General features: G+C 40.4%; 2 protein-coding genes across 2 annotated transcripts in view; one reads left to right on the top strand and one right to left on the bottom strand.

Moving 5' to 3' along the window:
- The window catches only part of ARPC5 (actin related protein 2/3 complex subunit 5), a 1,051,210-nt gene that overhangs the window by 854,664 nt on the left and 171,709 nt on the right, over window positions 1-24,837 (bottom strand). The window lies entirely within an intron of this gene.
- Window positions 1-24,837, top strand: part of C1H1orf21 (chromosome 1 C1orf21 homolog) — a 247,439-nt gene that overhangs the window by 102,081 nt on the left and 120,521 nt on the right. The window contains exon 3 of the mRNA XM_050766010.1: window positions 22,389-22,483. Coding sequence (XP_050621967.1) covers window positions 22,389-22,483 — 95 coding nt within the window. The remainder of the gene's footprint in view (window positions 1-22,388; window positions 22,484-24,837) is intronic.

Raw genomic sequence — 24,837 nt, 5'->3', positions numbered from 1 at the left:
TTGGATCTAAGAGAAAAGGAGTTTGATGGAGGCAGTGGCCCTCATTCTCTGCTTGGAATCTCCATAGGTGGGATAGGCGTTAAGTGAGCACTAGGAGTGTACACTCAGCCTTTTGTATGTTGGTGGGGGTGGTGATCTGGAGAAAGAGGGGTACGTGGGGGATCACCAGAGAGGCAGAATTGGGAGGCAGCTTGGCCAATGAACAAGAGCAACGCCACCTTGCTCCTTTCTGTGCTGCTTAGTGGTAGACTTTAGCTGCCTCTACTGTAACTTTTTTGCTGGCAAGGGCAGCTTCTATTGGCTTCTGAAGCTGTTATTTCCCAAAGGTAAGAGAGAAAATCATTTTTCCCTTTTTCAGTTTTTAGTGAATCATAGGACGCGGTAAAGAGCCCTAAGGGCAGGAGAAGTGTTTGATGGATTTGTGATAGGCCATATTGTAGTCACAAAAGCTGATAAATTTAAGTCAAGATAAGTGAGGAACATGGTCTTGGGTTTAGGCTTTGAAAGCTCCCTGATGTCTTGAGCTGAGCCTGAGAAAGGTCTTAATGGCTCGAAGTGCACATGGGGCTCATGGAATCACAGAAGCCAGTCGACCTTGGCTCACAGCTTTAACTGCCTTCTTCTGAAGTAAAAGTGCTCAGCCCAGTGTGTGACTCAGAGAAGGTGCTCGCAAAATGTTAGTTTTATTTCCTTCTTTTAGGCGGTTCCTGGGCCATGCTGATGGCGCTCACTTCAATAGGAAAAATGAAACATGCGTGTATGGGAGCCTGGAATGGAGTGGTTGTGAATTCTGTCTTACCAGCTGGGGTTTGATTCCAGCGTCACCACTGCCTGTGCTGTCTTGGATAGGTAACTTAGCTGTATTTGTTTCCACGTCTATAATATGGAGGAAATAATGGCATCCACCACTTGGAGTTCTGAGGAGGAGCACATAGTTAATAAAGAGAGCATCCAGAAGAAGGCCAGTGCACAATTAGCATGGAAGCACTTGTTATAAATAGTAGATGGGCCTGAGTAGACTGGCCCCACCTCTTCACTCTCCTCCCCTCGGCCAGCACAAAATAGATACCATGCTGGATGCTGCCTTCATGCCAAGTTTGGTCTAGCCGAGGTAAAGCCAGCAAAAATTTCTACTTGGAAACGTTTTCTATGACAGAAAGTTAAGAAATGCTCTATACTTTCTATATTAAAAAAAATCCAAGTGCTACTTTTCCTTCCCTTGCCAGCTGGTATCATGAGCCTGTTCTTTTAAAGTTAGAGAGATAAGTGGAAAATAAGACCATTTGTCACTCCCTGCTGCCAGGCAGCCGCGTTGCAAGATGAGGGAGCACCTGAGTCTTCAGAGACCATTGGCAGGGACGCACTGGCAGGGCCTTCCGAGTCCCTTTGGTTTCCTTCAATTACTCCCTTGCCCTTCAAGTGCTTGTATTGTCTGTAGCAGTGGAGACCTGCTGGGTGCTTCCTGGCCCCCTGGCACCATTCAGTGAAAGGTGAGAGGACTGGAGCTGCAGGCAGGGCCTGCTTGGGGATGAGGGAAGTTCTCAAATCGTGCCTCAGTGACAAGAGAGGAAGTCAAAGGTTTCTTTACCCATTGCACTTCCCCTTGGAGTTATTTTCTCCTGAGTGATACTACAGAATTTAGACATTCAAAGCAATGCCTTCTTCCTGGACTCCTGGCTGGTGTAACTGAAGGGACCTGCCTTGCTATGAGTACCTCTCCAGGCAGCCTCTACCTGGCCCATGGGCCTCGTTAGGCCCTGGCTGTTCTCTGTAGAGACTAGTACAGCTCCTGCCTTCTGTACCTGGAACTTTACATGTGACTGGTTATTTTGCCCCTGAACCGTTACAACTTGGATTCGTGCTTTACAGTGTATAAGGCTTTTTCAAACATAGTTATTATCATGATTATCCCTACTCGATAGAAGGGGAAACTGAAGTTAAGAACTACCCCAGTTCACTAAAGAAGTGGGACAGTGGCTAGAATGGCAGATGCTGACTCGACTAAGGGAGATTCCTCCTTGGGAATAAGACACTGACATTAAGTCCAGACCAACCTTTGCTCAGAAGCCTTTGAGAAGTCATTGTTAACTGGCTACTTGAGGTCAGACTCAGCTTTTAAATGAGGATGGCTGGAGATTCTAATATGGTCATTGGGGCTGTTTTCCCTGGACCTGAAATACAATGTCATGGTAAGCACACAGACCAAAAATCTGGCAGATTGGTTTCAGATCCCGACTCAGCTACTCACTAACATGTAGTCTTGGCAAATTGCTGAGGCTCTTTTTGCCTGGGTTTTCCCATCTGTGTAGTGTGGGGAATAAAACTAGTACTTGCCTGCCTTCATAGGGCTGTTGTGAGACTAAAATGTATTAATATTTGTAAATCTTAGCATAGTACTTGGCACATGATAAGCGCTAAGTTAGTATGCTCATCATCATATTACAGCCTGCAGTTACACAGACCTCTGACCTATGCAGTTTGCATTTCTGGAAATGGTTGCTTGGTTTCCTCTGATTACGCTGAAGGAGAATGCGTCATCAGTTTATCTGTAGATGTATAATTCTCTAAACTTAAAAGGTGATCAATTATCCATGAAATACTTATCTCTTTCTTTTAGATTTTAAGATATTTGTGTTCCTATGGTTTGTTCTTTCTCTGTTTTGACCTAGACCAGTTTCTGCACTGTGTAAGATGTGTACTTGAATATGTGTCTTAAATCAAAAGACCAAAGGACATGATTCAGGAATGATGAATATGACATTGTGCCTCGTTTCTTTGAAAGTGTAGTTTAAAAGAAATCCCACCATAGAGGTTAACAAATACATTTTTCGCTTATCAACCATAAATCTCTACATGAGTGTGTGTGTCTTGTTTATCATGCAGAGGGAGATGTTGGTAGAAGTATGGAGTGAAGCACCATGAGAGGACTAGAGGCAGTAGACACAGATGATGCCCCAGTGATTGTAACAGGATAAACGCATCCATAAGCAACTGAAATAAAAAGATATACCAATTAATTGGGTACCATTTCAATTCACATCTTATTCTTTGAAGATATTCTATTTGTGATTATAATACTAAAAATGAAATCCCCCAATTTATCCCTTCATATCAGAATTTTTCAGACGAATCTAAAAGCGTAACTGTCAAATAAAAAACTGTAGGCTGGGTGCGGTGGCTCACACCTGTAATCCCAACACTTTGGGAGGCTGAGGCAAGCAGATTGCCTGAGCTCAGGAATTTGCAACCAGCCTGGGCAACACAGTGAAACCCCGTCTCTACTAAAATACAAAACATTAGCCGGGTGTGGCAGTGTGCTTATGTAGTCCCAGCTACTTGGGAGGCTGAGGCAGGAGAATTACTTGAATCCAGGAGGCGGAGGTTGCAGTGAGCCAAGATTGTGCCAATGCACTCCAGCCTGGGTGACAGAGCGAGACTCTGCCTCAAGAAAAAAAAAAAAAAAAAAAAGAAAGAAAGAAACTGTAAAAGTACTACAAAAAATACAAGTGAGTATTTTTATAATCTTAGGTTGCAAAATGTCTTTCTCATAATGCTACAAAACCCAGTACCAAAAGAAAACCTTTGTGATAAACCGTGATTATATAAAATCTAAAATTTTGCATAGCAAAAAATAAACCACCATAAACTAAGTCAAAAGACAAATGTCAATCTAAGAATAATATTTTTAATACAATTAAAGTTAATATGACTAATATGAAAAAGATCCTTCAAAATCTATAAGGAAAGAACTAACATACCAATTGAAAAATGGACAAAGTTCATGGCAAGGCAATTCAAAAGAGAAAAAATGTAAAGGGACAAAAAAAGTACAGAAAGATACTCTACTTCTCAGTAATAAAATAAACTATGAAAACAAACCAGCAGGCCGGGCGCGGTGGCTCAAGCCTGTAATCCCAGCACTTTGGGAGGCCGAGACGGGCGGATCACGAGGTCAGAAGATCGAGACCATCCTGGTTAACACGGTGAAACCTCGTCTCTACTAAAAAAAATACAAAAAACTAGCCGGGCGAGGTGGCGGGCGCCTGTAGTCCCAGCTACTCGGGAGGCTGAGGCAGGAGAATGGCGTAAACCTGGGAGGCGGAGCTTGCAGTGAGCTGAGATCCGGCCACTGCACTCCAGCCTGGGCGACACAGCGAGACTCCATCTCAAAAAAAAAAAAAAAAAAAAAAAAAAAAAAAAACCAGCAAAAAAACCCAAGCAAAAACAAAACATTTTTTATCCTTCAGATTGGGCAGGAACAGGTGGCATCTGTCTCATGCTATAATAGGGAATGTCAACGCAGAACTATTTTTCTGGGGCACAAAATAGTAATATATATCGAAAATGTAAATGAGCATGCCCTTTGCCCCAGGAGACCCGCTACTAGGAATTTATCTTGAGATAATTGGACAAGTGTGCAAACCTGTGTGTTCAAGGGTCTTTCTCACTGATGAAACATGCATGGAATAGAGCCATTAGAATGATCAAGGTATTCTATATTTATTGATATAGCAAGAGGTTTTTGACAGATTATTAAGTGAAAGGAGTAAAGGGATTTTATGCAGCATATCTTGTTTGTAAATTTTACTTGTTTAAAATATGTGTAAAATTCTGTGTGAGTGCATAAAAGTATTTGAAAGGCCATTCACCAAAACGTTTACGATGGCAGTCTCTTCATTGTGAAGTTTCACAATAAAGATTCTTAATTTCTTCTCTGTATTTTTCTGTGTGTCTTGAATCTTTTATGAATAACGTTTATCATTCACTACAACCGTTTATTTTCATAAATATAATTCAAATGTTTCCATCTCCAGAAGACCTTTAGTTGTGTTTTCAGGGCAATGGTGAAATCTATCCCAGAGGAGAAAGCACTGCCTATCACTGGAAATAGCCCCAGGGCAACAGGGATCCGACTGATAGAAATGTTAGCCCAGGCGTACAGATAGAGTCTGACGACTGGCACTTGTTGGTTTCATTTAAAACCTAGCATTTCATTTCAGCCTAAGAAGCACTTGTTGACTACCTTGCATGACTTAGGTGCTGTGCTAGCCACTGAGGCTGTAGAGACGGGTTAAATCTGGTCCCTGCCTTTACGGAACTGGTAAAGATGCAATAGATGGGTGTCTCAACAGAAAATGTCAGTACCATAGGGTGATAAGGCAGAAGGTCTCTTTTTCTGAGGAGTAGGGGAAGACTTGTAAAGAGGATGATTAAAGCCTCAGCTGAATCTTAAACTATGAATACCAGCCAAAGGAACTAAGTGAGACAGAGCAGGAGGTTTAGGCTGAGAGTCAGTGAGAACAAAGGCTCAGAGGTACGCTGCACATACAGTATAGCAGGGGAGACTGGGAAGCTTTAACGAACCAGTGGAGACATAACTTTAGAGAATCTCACATTTAAGGGCAGGAGTCTCAAATATTTGAAAATTTTACTCTGGATTTTTTTTTCAAGACACTTAAAAGCTCACATAGAATCATGTTAGGAATCTGGAAGTTAGCTGAAGATTTAGAAAACAGAAAATTTGATGCTAATTCCTTAAGCTGTCTAAGTGGTCAGCCTCACCTCAGGTTAGATTATTATGAACCCTGAGTAATAATGCCAGAACATGGCCTTGCATAGATGAGACCGTTTACCAGAAAAGGTTAATAATGATTATCTCTGGGTGGTGCTGATTACTAGTTAGTTCTGTACTTCTTTTATATTTTCCAAATATTCTACATCCCTTTTTCTAAAGAAGTTTTGAGGAAAAAAAAAAAGTGTTTTATAACTCTGTAGGTGGTGATATTGAGAAGGAACTTGTGGAGCAAGGCATAGTGGCTAATCATACTGATTGGGAACCAAACTGATAGGTTCCTCATTTGTAACATTGGAACCCACCTCATAAGATGCTATGAGGATTAAATGAATTAATAAGTAATAAAACACTTAAAATAGTGTCTGGCACATAAAAAGTGATATATGAATAATCAGTGAACTTTATTTAGAAAGTTCTGTGGATTATTCTCTCATAAACAGCACATTTTCATCTTTATGACAGTAAAGTTTAGCATAGTGCTTTTTTTTTAATAATAAGAATAAAAACTTCATTCAGAAAAAGAAAAACTCTTTCCTTAAAGTTCATTTACCTGCAGATGTCGTTAGTGTGTGTAGTACTTTCCTTCTTCTTTTTCTTTTTTTTTTTTTTTTGAGACAGGTTCTCTCTCTCACTCTGGTTGCCCAGGCTGAGGTGCAATGGTGCGATCCCAGCTTACTGCAGCCTCAACCTCCCAAGCTCAGGTGATTCTCCCTCCTCAGCTTCCTGAGTAGCTGGGACTACAGGTGCGCACCACCATGCCCAGCTAATTTTTTGTATTTTCAGTAGAAACAGATTTTCACCATATTGCCCAGGCTGTTCTCGAACTCCTGAGCTTAAGCAATCTGCCCATCTTGGCCTCCCAAAGTGCTGGGATTACAGGCATGAGCCACTGTGCCCGGCCCTTTTCCTTTGTTTTTGGCAGTAACCGTTGAGGTTACTGATAGCGAAGTTCTGGGCCACAGGCTTCCTTGTGCCAACTCCACGGCTGTGAATCATCAATGACAGTGATCTTCAGAGCTTTGCTAAGTCACATGACACTGGTTAAGTGGTTTGGTTTCATTTTGCCTGTTTTCAGCCCTGCACCCAAGAGGTTGTTTAAGCTATGAGAACAAAAGTAAAGATAGGAAATAACTATGATATAATTCTGTATCTCAAGTTTATTTTTAGCTAACGGGCCTTGTCTTGCTCTGCATTCTGAGGCATAAAGTCTCTTGGGAAGAGGAGAAATCAGAAGCATGATGTAGAGCTTGACAAATGACTAATTTGAAATGGAGCCATCTTCATTCTTTGTAACTTTAATCTCAATTTCTCAGTTTTTCTCAAATGTTCTACTGTAAGCAAACCTTCACAGAAATCACTCCTCTTAGAGATCACAGTGAGCTATGTACTGTGTAAGGTTTTATCAGAACAAGCACACAAACAAAAACAAGTGGCTGTAAAGCCTAGTTTATAGAGAAGCCATTGACTTGACTGCAGAACCTGGTTACATGTGAATTCTGCCCCAGAGTAACCGTGCTATAGGGTGACCTCTGTGGGCTTTGGTTTCTGTGTCTTGGGAGTGAGTGGGTGGAACTGTGTGATTGCTATGGGAGTGTTGAGTGCTAACGTTCAAAGGTTCTGTTTACCTGCTCCCCACACTATGGACAATTCACTCAACTGTGTGGTGTCAGTTTCCTTCCTGCAGTGGAGCCATTGGCAAGATTATATATGATTATTGCTTTGTTGACTGCTCTCCGAAAAAATGGTGGTGGTGGTAGTGTTCAGCTATTGAAAGCTTTATGGTCCAGAGTTGACCAAAACGTTAATTGCATTGTGATATTTATTTTTTCGATTAAAAATTAGAAAGAAGTATCACCAATATCTTCTGTAGCTTCAAAACATTACCGTGAGCCTGAAGGTGAGAAAGCGTGAAGTGTGTGGAGTTGTATCTCTGCTTCCACCTTAGCTGGTTGGTTTGTAAATTTACCTTTCATCCAGTGATGCTTGAATTGGTGGTGTGCAGCTGCTGCTAGTCAGTGAAGGATTCCATTTATTGACTTTCTGTTTAAAGGTTTGTGGTAGAAGTCGGGGTAGGGTAGATTGGTCCTGTTATTTGAAAGGGATAATGAAATGTCTAATAGAAGACAGTTATAAACAAAATCTAGGCCAAAAGGAGAACATTTAATTTCCCAGGTTGCTGATTTTCTCAAGAGCTACTGTACTGTGATCTGATCACTCTGAGAGTGTGATCTTGTTTGTTAACTTATATAGCTGTACTCTGTTGGTCCAACCAGACTATAATAGGGCAAGAAGAGGTAAAAAATTCAGAAAGTCAAATTCTAAAGGATAATAAAGCAATAATATTTCTGTGGCTATAATATTAAGTATAGATGAATAGTCTCTAAAATATAACTCACAACATATGTTTAAACTATGAATAAAAATGGTCTTTGACAGTTTTTTAAAGATTACATAATTAAAGTTTCTTAGATGGAAGGGCCATAGCTGGGGAAGATGCCTGCTGGAGAGGACACAGGCCATGAGGAACACAATGTTTATAGTCAGCTTTCTTCATAGTAATAGTCCATGCTGGAAGCTATAATATAAATGGATATTTTCATTTTATCTAAAAATAATTTTAAAATTGTATGGGCATGGCTCTAAGCATTGAAGGTAAAAGAGTAAGGGTGAAGTGAAAAAGCATGGTGTTAAAATAGCACATCTTCGAAGCTAATTAATTCCTTCAAATTGCAAAACAGTCACACGAGTACAAATCTCTATTTAGACTACGTTTGATGTTCATTTTGAAAACCATATTCAAGACAAGCTAAATTACATTTAAATTCCCTTCCAGCTACAGATATGCATGCTTCACTGTATAAATGTCACTGTTGATTTTGATCTGTAACCAAAGAAGAAATTGTCGAATTATGTATGAAATAGGATTTTATTTTTAATGTTGCACCAAGTATTTTTGCATTTATTGTGTCGGCTGTATGACACAATATTTTTTCATTAATCTTTTAGTCTTCATTGACTTCTGTCACTCAAGAGGTGTCTTTTTATCTGAAAGTGTTTATAAGATCTTGAGTTTGGAGTGTGGCTTTCCTCCTTTGTTTCTTGCCTTGTTTCCCATGATGCAACTGTTAAACGACCAGCATGTTAAAATGAAAGACAATGTGCTTTTAGCTCTGATGGAACTCTGAAAATTAAAGTTATTCATTCAAGAACTATTTGTTGAGCAAATACTATAAACTGGATTTTACTAAGGGATATAACATGTAATATGATAATGATTGCCCTCATTTGGCTCACATTCTAGCAGGTAATAAAGGTAATAAAAAGAGAGACAAACGCATACTCTCAGGGAAAAGTGCCATGAGAATGCAAAAGGGGATGGAGAGTTGACAGGATGGCTGTTTCAGAGTCATCTGTCAGAGAAGGTCTATCTGAGGAGCTGACCTTTGAGCAAACCATGAGGATACCTGGGAACAGAATGTTTCAGGCAGAGGAACAACAGAGCCAAATTTCTGAGAGGGAGCTGGCTAGTGGATTCCAGGAAGAAGCCTGATGCCCTTGTGCCAGCAGGGTGATGCGTGATAAACTCACAGAGGCAGTGCAGGGCCGGACTGTACTGCTCTGTACACTGTCTTCTGTTCTAAATGTAATAGAAGTCAGAAGAGGGTTTTGAGTGCAGGGGAGTGATGAGGTCTGACTTTGATTTTTTAATTTAAAGGATTATTTTGACTGCTATGTAGGGAATAGACTTTAGGAAGTGAGAGTGAGGCAGTTGACCAGTTAGAGTCTTGCTCAGTAGTCCTAGCAAGAGATGGTGGTGGTCTGGATTAGGGAGGTGTGAATGGAGATAATGAGATATGGGCAGGTTTAGGATATTGGGGAATGATTAAATATGAGCTTCATTAGAGCATGTTGTATCTGTGGTTTTCTCTGTTAAGGGCAGCAGTGGGAGGTGAAATTTCGTACCAATATAAGCTCCTCTTTAGTGGTGGCTTGCAGGAGGCAGGGTTTTTATGTTTTAGAGCAATGACCATGGTCTGAGGCTTAGCAACATGGAATGAAAAATGAAATTTGAAAATTGTGAAAGCAAAGATTTTCAAGATGGGGCTGTAAGGATTAATAGGGTCAAAATTCTACATTAATGTTTTTTGCTTTTGCTCTTTTTTTTTTTTTTTACCTTCTTGAGGCAAATTTGTTTGATGCTAGCTGGGATAGAAAGAGCAGCATTAACAGTTACGTTACTACTTCAGATTCCAGGGCTCAGCCGTACTCAGGCACAGGGCATGGTCCAGGTGAGGAGAAGTGCTGCAGCTCTCTAGAAGCTCCTGGGACTGCAGCACATCTGCTCAGTATGTCTTCATTACACAGTGACGTTTCATTTCATTCAACCTGAGAGTGAAGGAGTTTCAGACATGGCTTGCTTGTTCATTTTTAGCAAGTTTCTTAAGGGCCAGGGTGCCCGAAGAGGCAAGTTTCTACTCTCACCTCCCTTCCTGTAACAGCCACCCCCTTTCACCTGGCTCTTCCCTTCCCCCCGCAATATAGACTCTCATTCCTACACTCTTTTGTTCCTCATGGAACTCTGAGCTCCACTTTCTGATCTCCATGAGCTGCTCTGAGCTTTGATCCCTCTTCCTATCCTCTTCACTTGTATCTACCATCCCAATTCAGTTTCTTTTTACGTTTTCCCGGAATAGGAGCAGTGCTCTATGAGAAGAGAGAACAAATACACAAATGAAGCATAGATCTCTGTGGAGGTCAAACCAAGCCCCCAGATAATTTCCCATTGTGAATCTCCTTTCCACTTTGCACTGTTACCTTTTAAAGAAAAAATTAATGTCAATACACTTACTCATCTTCCCTCCCTCCCCCCACTACCAGCATCACTGTCAAATAGCATCAGTATTCTCTGTAAAAGACGCTGTTTTTGTTTGTTACAAGATATGATGGGCCAGGTGTGGTGGCTCATGCCTGTAATTCCAGCACTTTGGGAGGCCACGGTGGGTGGATCCTGAGGTCAGGAGTTCAAGACCAGCCTGGCCAAGATAGTGAAACCCCATCTCTACTAAAAATACAAAAATTAGCCAGGTGTGGTGGCAGGAGCCTTTAATCCCAGCTGCTCGGGAGGCTGAGGCAGAGAATTGCTTGAACCCGGGAGGTGGAACTTGCAATGAGCCAAGATCGCGCCACTGCACTCCAGCCTGGGCGACAGAGTGAGACTCCATCTCAAAAAAACAAAAAAAGGTATGGTGAATGTATAAGCTTTCTGTTAGGTACACTCACTTTTTTGTAGAAAGTTGGCTTTTGGAGGGTTTCTTTGCTTCTGCAGATTGTGGGGAGAAGAGAAGTTGATAGAAAATGGATCCTGGAAGATGAAATGTTAAAGGAGTGGCCCACCGGAAGGGGTGGAAAAGGGGGCAGGTAACAGGGGTTATTTGCATGGGGTTTGGTAAGCCAAGGCCAGGTCTACCCATAGAGCATCCTGAAGGAGACACAAACAGATAATTTCTAGGCTCTCCCCAGTTAAAAGGAGACTGAAGTCTTAGTTCAGGAAGGAGTTCAAGGCTTAAAACCCAGACTTTAACAGTGGGTAACGTGGCTTGCTCTGTAGGGAACAGTTGCCTCAAGTGGTGATATCAGCTGTTTAGTGAGAGTATAAATGACAGTAAACCTGCAATTCTTGCCCTACTGCTTTGGTAAATATTTCATTGTTTATGTGCTGCCAAGACCCCTGGATTTCGGGCACACCTCTCTCAGATCCAGTGGGAGCGGTGGAGAGTCACATTCACCCACTGTCTTGATCAGGTCTCTTTGTACCTTGTATGTGCTGCTTCAGTTGCAAACCAAACAAGAGAAATATCGGACCATGTCCAGGTCATGCATTATACTTGAAAATTATTGAATGCTGGAATTTTACCTGGTAAAACTCAGGCCTTCAGATACAAGCAGCATCTCAGAAGGGCAGCTCTCCGCTTGAAAGAAGACAGTAGAGCAGATGTGCTAAGGTGCTGTGGCTGTTCTGTACCCTGTAGGAGCCGTCCTCCCCAGTTTACCTTTGGATTGTTTATACAGAATTATGTAGGCCTTTCGTACTTTGCTATAGGTTAAAAATGTCTAACTTAAAAATCATTAAAAGTTCTAGAAATTACTGCCCTTTTTTTTTCTATTGCACATCTTTTTTGAGAAAGCAGAGTATAACATTACCTCGAAGAACATTCAAACTTAATCTATGTTTAAATAGGTTACAAATAGGTGGAGGGTGAGGGTCCATGAGGACCACCTTGGCATCAGCTCTGTGTCCTCAGGCTCTCAGTACAGAGCCTACCTTGCTTTGGTTGATTTTAATTTAATTGAACTGCTCTGAAACCTTTATGAATGAATCCTCATACCCTCTCCTCAAAAGATAAATATTCAGAACAGCTACCATCTTCTACAAACAAACTGAGCAGAATGTGTTGCTAAAATAGGCTTGTTAAGCTTCCCAGGTTGTGGAAGTTAGTGCGTTCATGTTTACTGTGCTGCCCACCATTAAGCTATCATGGAGCATGCGTTTTCCCCACTCACCCAGACATTACTCCTAAAGAGCTATTCTTTGTTGCTGTCAGAACACACTTTAGTCTCTGAGGGGAAACAAAGTTGGTGATTCGTATCAGCTGGAAATGATCTTTTGTTTTATGTGGATGAAGCTCTTGTGAGAAAAGGTGCAGACGGTGAGAAGGAAAGAAGGAGAGGGATTGCCTGCTGCCTCCCCGCGTGCACGCATGTGAGTGGGTGCTCCTGCCAGCTTTCAGGGGGCTTCCTTCATGAATATGAGCACTGACTTTGGGAGATCTGCAGCGGAAAGCCAAGTCGTGAATACTTTTTATAAGGAGAGAAATTATGTAATTTTATCACAAGATATTTCTGATAAGTTTTTCCATTTTAAAAATTCATTGGCAGTGCTCATACGAGAGAATTACTTGAGCTGAAAATGACTCTGTCCAGTTTCTTCCTATTTCATTAATGATTTTGCAGCCACTGAATTCTTTCTAAAAGTTGTATAACCCAGATAAAGTCAGGCCTCCTGGAAGCCAGCCTCAGCCCAGAGACATACGAAAAGAAGCACCAAATATCACTGAAAACCAATTTAAATTTATACTGAATAATCTCATTCATAAACCACAGCACAACATTCTGAAGTCTACTCCTCCTCCAAGAATGTATAGCTCTCTGCCACTCTGATGACTTTTTGTCTGTCTGTCTTCTTTTAACTACCTCAAAAATCTCTCATCTCTCTCATCTTCTGCAAAATTTCCCTCCTGCTCAGCCTACTCTGGGCTTTCTGCGCCTGGCTGTATCTGTTCTATGCTTCTCATTAGCTTTGCTCTTTCCGGTGTCAATCCAGACCGACACAATTCTCCCACTAACCTCCTCACCCCTTCCCAATCTGCATCACAAAAGCGCACTAGCCCATCTGGCCAGACGCAGCTCTCCTCGCCAGGTGGCTTGGGGGTGGGGGCCTGGGATGCTCAAAGGCTAATGCTTTTCTCTGTGATGGTTATTTTCTAAGAATTTTTCATTCACCGAAATTCACTGAAGACAGAATCCAATTAAAGGAATTAAGTCAGATGCACATAAAGATGATTAAGATATATTTCTTCCTTAAGACATGCAGCTATGTGTGTATATGTCTATGCGTTCTCTCTCTCTCTCTCTCTCTCTCTCATCTTTGGCCAAATTGTTAAATGTTCAGAAGGCAGTCACACAAATGAAGAAGAGTTTTTGGAATGGTGATATAATTTCCTAATCCCAACAGCCATCCTGCAAATCCATGACCGTCAGTCTCGATGGCAGTGAAGAAGTAACTACAGATGAGTCAGCAGAAATTTGTTCCCAGCCCTGGAAAAACAACTCATGTTTTAGGTCCTCCTGATGATGGTGGAGTTTTATTGATTTCATATACAAAGGAGGGCATGTGAGATACTGTATTAGTATCTTTTCATATTTGCTATTATTGCAATATAGTTTACCCTGAAAAAGAACATCGTTGTTTGTGGGAATGATACATTTTGTGAAGTGCTGTAGTCCGGCAGGTTTTGTAATGGATATCAGTATACAAAGAGAACTTTTCATTTTATCAGAAATTTACTTCACTACCCATTTGTGGGGAACATTAGTAAGAGCATGGGCTCTGAATCAGACCACTGGGTTCAAGGCCTGGCCCAGTCCCACCACTCTGTAGATGTACAGCTAGATAACTGTGCCTTAGTTTCCTTTTCTTTATGATGGAGACATTAATGGTTCTACTTCATAAAGCTGTTGTCAGCATTAAATGGGTCATATGTGAAACTTTCAGAACTAGATCCGGAACATTGAAAGGGCTCTATAAATGATAGCTCTCATTTCTCGTCCTCCTCCTCCTCCTCCTCTTCTTTCTCCTCCTCCTCTTCCCCTTTCTGCTCCTGTTCACTTTAGTGAAGGAAGAGATCCTTGATTTTATTGCTTGGCCTTAATGCTGAAAATATATGTCAAAGTTCTAGTAGAATATCAGCAGGGCTTAAAATGAAGTTACTTTAAGATAAGTTGTAAAGACATTGCATTCATTACCATATATTGAAGAAAAACTTCAGTTTTCTCCTTGTTGATGCAGTGGTGGTCAAATCATCATTTCAACACAAGATTTCACAGCATTTACTTTGGATGTCACATTAATTCCTAACTTAAGTAGCACAGGGCTGGTATTCTCCCACTGATAAAGGCCCAAAGACGTGACAAGAGAGGATATGGTAGTTTTTCTGATGTTATCCATGAAGGCTAGATGTACTCTAACTTTTACTCATCTCTCTGTGATTTACAAAGGAATGTGATTTGGAAATGTGTCCACATTCTTTCTGAATCCATTTATACTTTATTCCTACATCATTTCCTGAAAAAATTATTTCTTGTGCTTTGTGGTAGGAAAAAAAAAAACTGACTTGGTAGTTAAGAGCCTGTCTCTAGACTCAGACTAACTTGGATTTGAGCCCAGCACTACCCTGTGACTAACCAACCAGGGACAAATCTCTCTGCAACTATAAAAGAGAGTCATGATAGTAGCCTTGTAGGGTAGACACGATGATTAAGTCAAAGCAGGGGAGAGGACAGCTGGCTAGGAGAGCCTTTTATCCTGAGTGGTTATCGAAGATAACAGGAATCCTGCTAGGAATAGTTGAGAGGATTTAGCTGACCTGAGACTTCAAGAGTCCCAGCAGTTCTTTAGTGGGTGGAAAATGAGCACCGCTAGGAGAGTCAGAGAAGGGCTCTTGAGAAATTAGATAAATGTCTCTCAGAACAACCATGTGTGTCTTCCCTTTCTGGAAGCAGCTTCAAATCCTTGGCCACTCATTCTGTTCCTTGATTGGGAATGATTACTGTAGAGCACAGGTGTTAAGCCGCCTCCTCCTATGGAGAGCCTTGGTTTGCAGCGCACCTTCCTAAAAGAGTCCAGGCTGGGTTTGGATCTGGTTGTATGTCTTTTGTCGGAGCTTGTCAGAAGATGAATGTTCCAGGGTCCTTAATAACTGGATAATAGTTCCTTGGTCACTGAATAATGAACCCCAGATGAATGAAGGAAATGTGTTGTCTGGCCTCGGGAATGATTAAATGATTCAGGAATGGGGCCTGCAGGTCCTGGACCTCTTAATTATTAAAGGTGCTGTCATGACAGAAGCTTTATCATTTTGATCCTTCTTATAGAACCTCTGAACCCTGAGGTCATCCTTTCCTCTTTGCAGCTGAGGGCGCCTTTCATCTTGTCCTCTCAAAAACACAGGCAAGACCCTAGGATTGCTAAGAGACCATATCATCCTGTGCATACACATCTCTACTCATTCAGTTCACCCAGAAAGGTCTATACTCAATCTCCACAGCACACAGCTGGGAAGTCACAGAGCCAGGTGCAGAAGAGAAAGCCCTTTTGAAGCCAGTGCTGTGTTCATTGTAATTCACTGGTGTGCTGTTTCAGTGGCAGTTGAAGGAGAAGGAGCTAGTATCATGATTCAGTGGCATTCTCTTTTTCCCCTAGGATAAGTCAAGACGGCGCCTCATTCTGAGGACAGTGATGCCTCCCGGTCTGCAGGGGAAGGCATGTCTGTTGGAGGAGGCAGGAAACAAGGCCCTGGGATATGTTGCATCTTAAGCCTCATACCCCCAGCCCCCCGGCAGCTGACCCAGGATAAGGATTCCGCCCTCTTGAGACTTGTGTTTCTCTGGCTCCTTCCTAGTATTCCCCATGTGTTCTTCCTCACCTGCCTCAACAGACTGGTCCATCTCAGGATGTATTAATCAATTCCACCTTTGCCGTTTTTCAGAGAGAGGCAGAAAACCCTGGATTAAGCTGGTTAGGAGTCTCTCCAGAGGAGATGCTTGAGGACAGGCCAGAGGAAAGAGGCTTAGCCTATTAATGGCAGCTTCAGTGCCTGGACACTGGCTGGGGAGGCCATATCACCTTCAGAATGGAGCCTGACTCCTTAGTAAGACTCGTATAAGGTCTTCAGTTCCCGTAGCCCTCTCAGCCTTTTCTCGTTACACCTGTCTTAACCCCTGGAATTCTACATGTTTGCCGTGTTGCACGACTTGCCATTCCCCTCATTTGCCGTGTTCCCTTTGGCTTTGGAACACACTGACCCCTTGCCCAAAAGCTCCTTCCCACACATAGGAGCTGTGTTCCTCAGGACTCCACTGAGATATGTCACGTCCTCCAAGACTCTGCCTAACCTTGGTTAGGGGTCTCTCCTTTCTAATCTTATAACCACCACCCTCACATGTGCTTTCCATGGCCATAAAAACTGTACACACTGCTTTCTTATTTTGTTACATCCTGTCCTACTGGCCATTAACTCCTTTAGAACAGGGACTGACTGCTTCCTTTCCTAGACATAACCCCAGGGCTGAGTGTCGTCTCTGGCACACAGTAGGTGCTTTATAAATATTGTTGAAGTAAAGAAGAAACACAGAAAGGACAGCAAGTGATAGTGCCCAGCACTTGACTCAAGGACAGAAAGCAGATATTTCTTTCATCTTTATGTCTGGAGTAAAATCAAGGGTATTTTTGTTCAGAACTTTTTGGGCCAGAAGTGTACCCATAAAATGGTGTGATTTGTGGGAGCTCACAGGAGTCAATAAGAAAAACGCCACACCTCTAATAAGAAAAAAAGGGCAAAGGATATGAAGAGACACTTCACAAATAAAGAAGTACAAATAAATGATCAACACATAGGAAAAGTATCCAGTGTCACTAGTAAATTTTAAAACATTAAACAAAAATAAAAATTAGATACCATTTTCATCCTTCAATTTATTACATATTTTACAAAATGATAATACCCTTTATTAGTGAGGCTGCACTGAGATGAGTCTTACACCACCATGTTAGTTCATTTGTACTGCTGTAACAAAACACCACACACTGGGTAATTTGCAAACAATGAAAATTTATTTTTCATGGCTTTAGAGGCTGGGATGTCCAAGACCAAAGTGCCAGCATTTTGTATCGGATGAGAGCCTGCTTGTGCTTTCACATGCAGAAGGTGGAAGGCAAGCAGGCTAAATTCACTCCTGCAAGGCCTTTTACAAGGGGCTGTAATCCCGTTCATAAGGGTGGAACCCTCATGACTTCATCACCTTCCAAAGGCCCCACCTCTCAATACCATCATCATGGGAATTAAATTCAACGTGAATTTTGGAAGGAACATCAACATTCAAACCGTAGCAACTACCAAGGCAATAATAAGCATCACCACAGGGCTTTTCATCTCTATTTGTTTGTTAGTTTGTTTATCTCTGGTTTAAATGTAAATAAGAATTAGGTTTCAGTAGTGAATAAGGATACAAAAGGCATATGAGAATTGCTGTCTTAGTGACATTAACATTTTTGGATTGTGAAGTATCATAAGGGATATGTACACATATGTACAGTCTTTATACTTCCCCTAGTAGAGATACAGTGGTCAGACACCATTCATGTTTAGTTTCTACAAACTTAAAGTCTAAAGACATAATTTTCCTGCTTGTTACTTTTAACACATCATATTTGTAGATTACTAGAATTTAATGTGGCCGGGCATGATGGCTTGCTTACACCTGTAATTCCAGCACTTTGGGAGGCTGAGGTGGGAGGATTGCTTGAGTCCAGGAGTTTGAGACCAGCCTGGCCAACATGGTGAAATCCTGCCTCTACAAAAAATAAAAAAATTAGGCAGGCAGGATGGTGCACACCTGTGGTCCCAGCTACTCAGGATGCTGAGGTGGGAGGATCACTTGAGCCTGGGATATGGAGGTTGTAGTGAGCCGTGATCGTGCCATTGCACTCCAACCTGGGTGACAGGGTAAGACACTGTCTAAAAAACGAAAAGAAAAAAAGATGTATCAAGCAATCTTATTTTGAAATGTTTGCCTTTATTAGGTTAATTTGAAGTGAGTTCTGGAAGGAACTGAGAATATTTTATACTAAGTGTACCAAAGCTTCTTGTTAGGAAGTTTATAACTACCCTAAAAGTTACTCAATAATGACTGTTACATTGGAACTGACTAAATCACTTTCTACTAGTAAGGACAGTAGTTATTGTTCAGGGACTGCCCGACTCAGGGAATTGATAGTGGTATATGAGGTCCTTAATTGATAGTGGTATATGAGGTCCTTCAGCTGAATTTTTGTGTGTAAGTTTATTCCAAATTTAGAGTCAGCCCTCATTATCTGTGGTCAGTCAAGTAGAAGATGGGCTCTCAGAGCATTAGTCTTCCCCTCAAGACAGCTGGTTTTCCTTGGGCCCTCTCTGCAGTCCTCCAACCCCTCTCGTCCACATCCCTGCATCGGTTACTACAGAGCCCAGCACATAGGTACTCAGACTGTAATGAGTGTACACCTTCCAGATGAGGACAGTGTAGAAGTAAACCATAGTTAGCTATGCTGAAGTGATTGACGCCTTCACTCTTCTCTGCTTTTAATTACCCTCCAACAAACTTGTGTTCAACCCAATAAAGATGTTAGATTCTGACCTATTTATCACTAGCTACAAAACTAGAACTCGTGGGCCACACCCCGTTCCTTCTAAGCTTTGCAGAGAGAAGATCTTTATAATTAATAGAACTGACTTTTAAAGGAATCAACTAGAGAAATGGTTGCTGGAATGAGTTTGGCACGTCAGGATTATTAAAAAGTTAAAAATGCTCATAGATGTACATGTTCAAGGGAGAAGGAGGAAAAACAGCAGAAGCAGCCTGTACCCACTACTGTTTGAGATCAGAAGGGATCTTACAGTTTTCTAAAATGATGAAAATTTGAATCTACTCTGACACCTTCTCACCTAGTCTTCTTTTGATCAGTGCCACCAAACAATCCCAGCCCCTCTTGGATGTAATCTGAGGCATAAAATGCTAAAAATATCACCCAGGCGTTGCTTTTACCCCACATCTATTTTGACTAGCACAGCCTGCAACTGTTTACATGCAGGGAACAGGAGTCAGCCTACTGTTCCCGACGTGCATTTTAATAAGCCACCTGACAAGATCAACAGGAAGAAAAGAAAAATTGTGAACAGGTGCAAGGGAGCTGGGGGGAGCGGGAGGAAGACAGGTCCTGTGTCTCCCTGCTCTACCTCGAGTCGGCATGTTGTTTCGCTGCCAGGACCCTCTGGCTGTAACAGTGGCTGTCCACATTTCCTCCATTGTGGGCTCTGATAAAGGGAACCTAAAATCTCACATTAATCCCCCATGTCTTCAACAAAAGGAAAACTGAATTTTGGTAGTGATTGTTTTACTGTCATAATCCAAAATGCTTCCTTCATTCGCTGAGAGGCGGATTGGTGAGGTACGACGTTCCTGATGGCTGCCTTGCCTTGGGAATGTGTGGTGCATTTGCTGATGAGACGTCTGTTTCCAGATGGACATCTTCCTTCCCGGCACCAGCCTTTGAGAATGTGACAGACCATTTTTAAATATTTGCTTTGTACAAATTGTGGCCTATTGAAGGGTCTTGCCCAGCTATTTTTGTTTTATACCATGATGGATTTTGTGCGGTGTGTTGTGTAAGTAATAATGATAGGTCTGGCTTTGTAGTCGTGGCTGTTTGTTTTCTCTTCCTTTGTATCCTCTAACACTACGTTGGCTAGCCAGCCAGCGTTGTTAATGACATGTTAAAGCCTATCTTCTGTCTAAATTGGTGGGGATTCTGTCTTGATTTAAAAAATGGCCTGTGTTTAGAATAATGCTGCTTTGAAAGTCATGTAGCCAGTAGCTTTTCCATTTCATTGGAGAAACATATTGGAAAAATAGTAATAGTTTGTCCACTACCTTCAATTTAGTTGTGCTCCCTGGAGGGATAAGAAAATGAAGACTGAATGTTGCTAGGCTGCTCAGAGTATGTCTGCACTAGTCTGTGGCTTGGCGGATGAGAGAGGACTGTGGACAAGGCAAGGGCATCTCCTTCCTAGGAGAAACCTTCACCAAGCAATGGACAAGGGGCCATCTGGGTCTTTCCGAAGGTTCTCCTTAGGTCCGAAAATGTTACCCTCTTCCCCATCTTACAGACAAAATCATAGAATCCACTTGTGATACGTTTATGTGTGTGTGTATGTGTATATATGTGTGTGTGTGTGTATATATATATATATATATCAGTATTCTGTGTAGTTAAGTAATTAGAAACTCACCATTAGCAATTAAGTCACAATTTAGTTCAGTTAAAGGTTATTAATAGTAGGCCGGGCGTGATGGCTCACGCCTATAATCTCAGCACTTTGGGAGGCTGAGGCGGGTGGATCACCTGAGGTCAGGAGTTCGAGACCACCCTGGCCAACATGGTAAAATCCGTCTCTACTGAAAATACAAAAAATGAGCCAGGCGTGGTAGCAGGCGCTTGTAATCCCAGCTAGTTGAGAGGCTGAGGCAGCAGAATCGCTTGAACCCGGGAAGCGGAGGTTGCAGTGAGCTGAGATCGTGCCATCACACTCCAGCCTGGACGGTAGAATGAAACTCTGTCAAAAAAAAAAAAAAAAAAAAAACAGGTTATTAATAGTAATTATCTCAGTCTGCCAGGATTTATAAATATTAATATCCCAAACTGAAGTTAGGGAGGCCCATTTTTACCTTTTTTTTTTTAACTTTTATTCTTATCTCTGTGTAATTGTATTGGGGGCAAATTTGTCAGTGTCTTCTCTTTTTTAATTAACGATTGTTTTTCCAAATTCTCAGTAAATAATCCTTCATCAAATTTGTCAGTATTATTAATTTACATTCATTTTTGTCTCTTCAAATTACCACGTTGGTATGTAAAATTCTTGTGTGTTGTAATTGTGGATCAGAATCTGTTGATTAACTTGTTAATACATTTAGGACCTGGTATTCCTAAAGAGCTCATTACTGAACCTCACACTAGTCTTTCTAATATCTTTACAAAAAAATAAAATCAATAATAACTCTAAATTGTCAGATGGAAAAGACAGTTGGCTTAGCAGTGAACATGAAGTCTTTATTCAGATTCATGCAAATGTATCACATTCTTAAGAATGATAATTTTGAGAAACATTTGAATAGCATAATTACTTGTAGAAATATTACTATAACGAACATCTTTGGGAGTTGTGTGTTAAGGGGTAATATGATGAGGAAACCTGAAACTATATTAGAAAGTGGTGTTATAGATACTAAGACAAGAAATTATATAGAAGAATATAGTCTTTATACCTATTTAATCATAGTTAATAAGAAAATATATTGCAACTTTCTGAACTGAAATATAAACGCTCTTAGTGATAGACAGCTGTCTTTCAGGTGGCCCCTATAGTTAGACATTACTCCATGCCATATGCCAGACAATCGTCAGTTTGTTGGTTGATGATATTTTCTAATTTCACAATTTCTGTGATGTTTCCCACAAGTTGGGTTAAGAGTGATTCAGAGTCACACTTATTTTTGACTTTAATGTGCTCAAGTCATTTCCTGTTGACAGGAATCTGATGGAAATGTCATCATAGTGATCACTAATCTGGAGAACTTACGCTGCAAGTTTTCCTGAGTTTGTTCTATCATGTATATTAACACTGGGATCTGTGTTCTCTCTCTGGCTGTTGCAGAGGCTAGATCCCATCCACATCCTACTATACTCTCCAGCCTTGAGTGATATACCTACCCATTTCATCTGTTAAGTGTAATAGCTCTTCATGCATATGACTTTACAGAGAGATTGAATTAAAGTGTATATATTATATATATATGAAATATATATACAAAATATATATATGTAATGTGAAATAATTGTAGACTGCTAAAATTTAATATAGGAATCACAGAAACGTCTCAATTCTTCAGTTGCTTCTATTTATCAATATCTTTAGTCTTATTCTGTTTTTACAAAAGAGAAATTAAAGAATGAATATATCACTGAAAATTGCTGGCACAGGCATTTTGGACTAATACTCTCTTGAAGAAAAATAAGCATATTCGCTTGAATCTTATCAGACAATTCTGTGATATGTCCTAGTGTAACATACATTTCCAAAAGTCTTTAGAGATAGAGTATCCTGTTTCCTCTGCAACATTTGCTGTCTGTGGAAGGACCAGAAGTGACACTTTGATTAGCTGCATTCGTGATGCTGAGCTTTTTCCAGCAGACAGAGGAGAGGGCCTCATAAAAAGATCTAATGTGCCTGGTAAAGCTTCTTCCAGATTATTCCAAATGAACCACATATGAAGGCCACAGGTGAAAGAGTCTAGCAAATTACGCTATTGGTATTTTCTGACTGACACTTTTCTACTGTTGGGGAAAAAATTATAAAATGTGTTTTCTTTTTTTGACACTCAGATGAGTATAGGATCAAACCAGTGGAAGAGGTCAAATACATGAAAAATGGGGCAGAAGAAGAGCAGAAAATAGCAGCCAGGAACCAAGAAAACTTGGTAAGAATTGACTTTCTCAGTTAACAATGAATTTTAGTGACACCATTGTAATAAAATCTGCACTGCATGTTTTAACTGCACTTACACACTGGCACAAGATTTCTTGAAAATGCTGCAGCTATTTATAGCTTGCCTGGAAGCTGCACCATTACTCCTGTATCCTGTTTGTCTCTGAATAAGCCCTTCTTTAATCTTGATGGGGAATGCTCCAGGGAAAATGTATCAAAACTATTAGTGTTTTAAAATAGCTAAATTTAAGGGAAAAATAATGAAGTAGGATTGAGGTTTGTGAGGGGAGGATTGTTTTAGTTTTGTTTTTTTCCTACTTCTTTTAACGCATATCCAAATCAGGATGAATGGTTGTTTCATTATTCTAGACATGTAATGTTGACAAAGTTGCTTTTCAAAGGAATCGAAGGTCATTTTCAAAGTAAAAGCAACTTACTTCAAGGTAAGTCTTTCTTCAGAAAGTCAGTCCTTCACAGTCACAATATTAAAGATATTGTGGGTTTTGAGTTTATGTGAGAATTGTGATGATCTGAAACAGGAAGTTCAGAATTCCTTTTTTGAGTAGGAATCAGCATACACATTCCATCTTAACATCCCATATCTGTAAAAACATTTAGCTAATTATAACATAGATGATTTCTTACAAGTGATTACAAATTGTTAAGAATATGTATTTACTCAGTTGTATTGGAGCAAAATTGTTTTTGTTGTTTATATTTTATTTTTGGATTACTTATATTTGCTTTTTTCATGATTGAGTTAAAATGTATTTTTAAGAAGCTTGCAATGTCATATAATACTTTCACTTGACTTAAACTCATTTTTTTATGATGTGCTTTGTTTTTGTTTTAATAACTTCTGCTACAGCAGAGGAATTTGGCAAAATATTAAGCAGTGCACAGGAGTGTTTAGGGCTGTCATTTTCCATTACACATTTGTGAATATTGAAGGCTGATTCTTTTCCCTAATTCTTTTCTGAACATATGATCTATCACTTGAAATACTGAAGTATCAACAAGTGAACATTTTAGATCATTTTCAAGGAATGAAAATATACCTAGATATTGAAGTTTTGCTTCATAAATGGGATTTGGATTTTAAATATCACTTAAGACACAGAGATTCATCATATCTAGAGTGATAATGTATTTTAACATTAACACTTAAATCCAGGAAAGTAGCTATGACAAAATACTAAAAGTTAATATTACCAGACTGTCTACGTAGTGTTTATTTTGTTTTGAATGGATAAATCGAAGACCTGAGTATTGAAATATTAGTAGTCATTTTTCTACTTTATTTTGCTAAACAACAGAGTTTGTCCTTGCTTGATATAGTTTCAGCTTGAGTTATCAATCTCATCCTTAATAATAATATTTACTGTAGAGGCTAGAGAGGTACTTCTGAGTAGTCTGGCAGTGGTTTCTCCTTGAATCTACTATTGTGTGTCTCTGCTTCACCTGCTTATGTCTCTAGAACCAAAGAAGCAACACCTTGTATAGTTTGCGAGTTTTTTCAGTGTGCTTTCGTCGTATTTAGGACCAGTATAACTTTTTTCCTTCTCTCTCGGTTTTGCAATCTTTCAACTACTGGTGCTTGGTGTATTCTTTTTCAGCATTGTGGTCAGAAGCAGACTGAATAGAGATTTGAAAAGAGAAAATTTTTTGGTCATTCTGATTTATTTGTGGATTATCTGTGACAAACCTTGCCCCTTTGCTCTGCCAGCCAGCCAGAGTCCAAGTTCCCGATAGAGAAGTGTGTAAATGTCTGCATGGGGAATGGGGAGTAAATAGCTATCTTTGATCCTGAAATTTCTAGACTGTTTTCCAAAATTAAGTGACTGTTCAGTTATTTGGTAATTTGTTGTCTTTGTTAACTACTCCATCCTTTGGGGTACATAATCAAGTATGGACCATACACATCATTTGAAAAAGTACTAATAGCCTCCTAAACTTGAAGCTTAACATTGGAAGATGGATAAAGTAGATTTAACAATTCTTTGTTTTTTTTTTAAATAAAAAGCACTCTTTAAAATAAGTGTCAAGAAGTTCTTACGTTTCAAAGAATGATACTAAGATATAGGTTAAAGTGTTTTTTAAAAGTTTATTTAAACTCAAACTATTGCATTGAAGGGGCTCAGCAAACACAACCAAGGAAGTATGGCATGATGGTGAGGACTCAGGGTTCCAGGCTCAGCTCTGCCACTTGCTCACTGTGGGATCAAGTTCTTTATTTCTGTAAACCTCCCACCCATCACATGAGGAAAAAACAGTGCCTCACAGTCCTGTTGTGAGTATTACATGAGGTGATAGTCGTAAGCCTGAGTTCAGTGCTTAGCACATGAT

This window comes from Macaca thibetana, chromosome 1 (assembly GCF_024542745.1).
Source record: "Macaca thibetana thibetana isolate TM-01 chromosome 1, ASM2454274v1, whole genome shotgun sequence".
NCBI classification, from domain to species: Eukaryota; Metazoa; Chordata; class Mammalia; order Primates; family Cercopithecidae; genus Macaca; species Macaca thibetana.
This window is presented reverse-complemented; position numbering and strand designations above follow the sequence as displayed.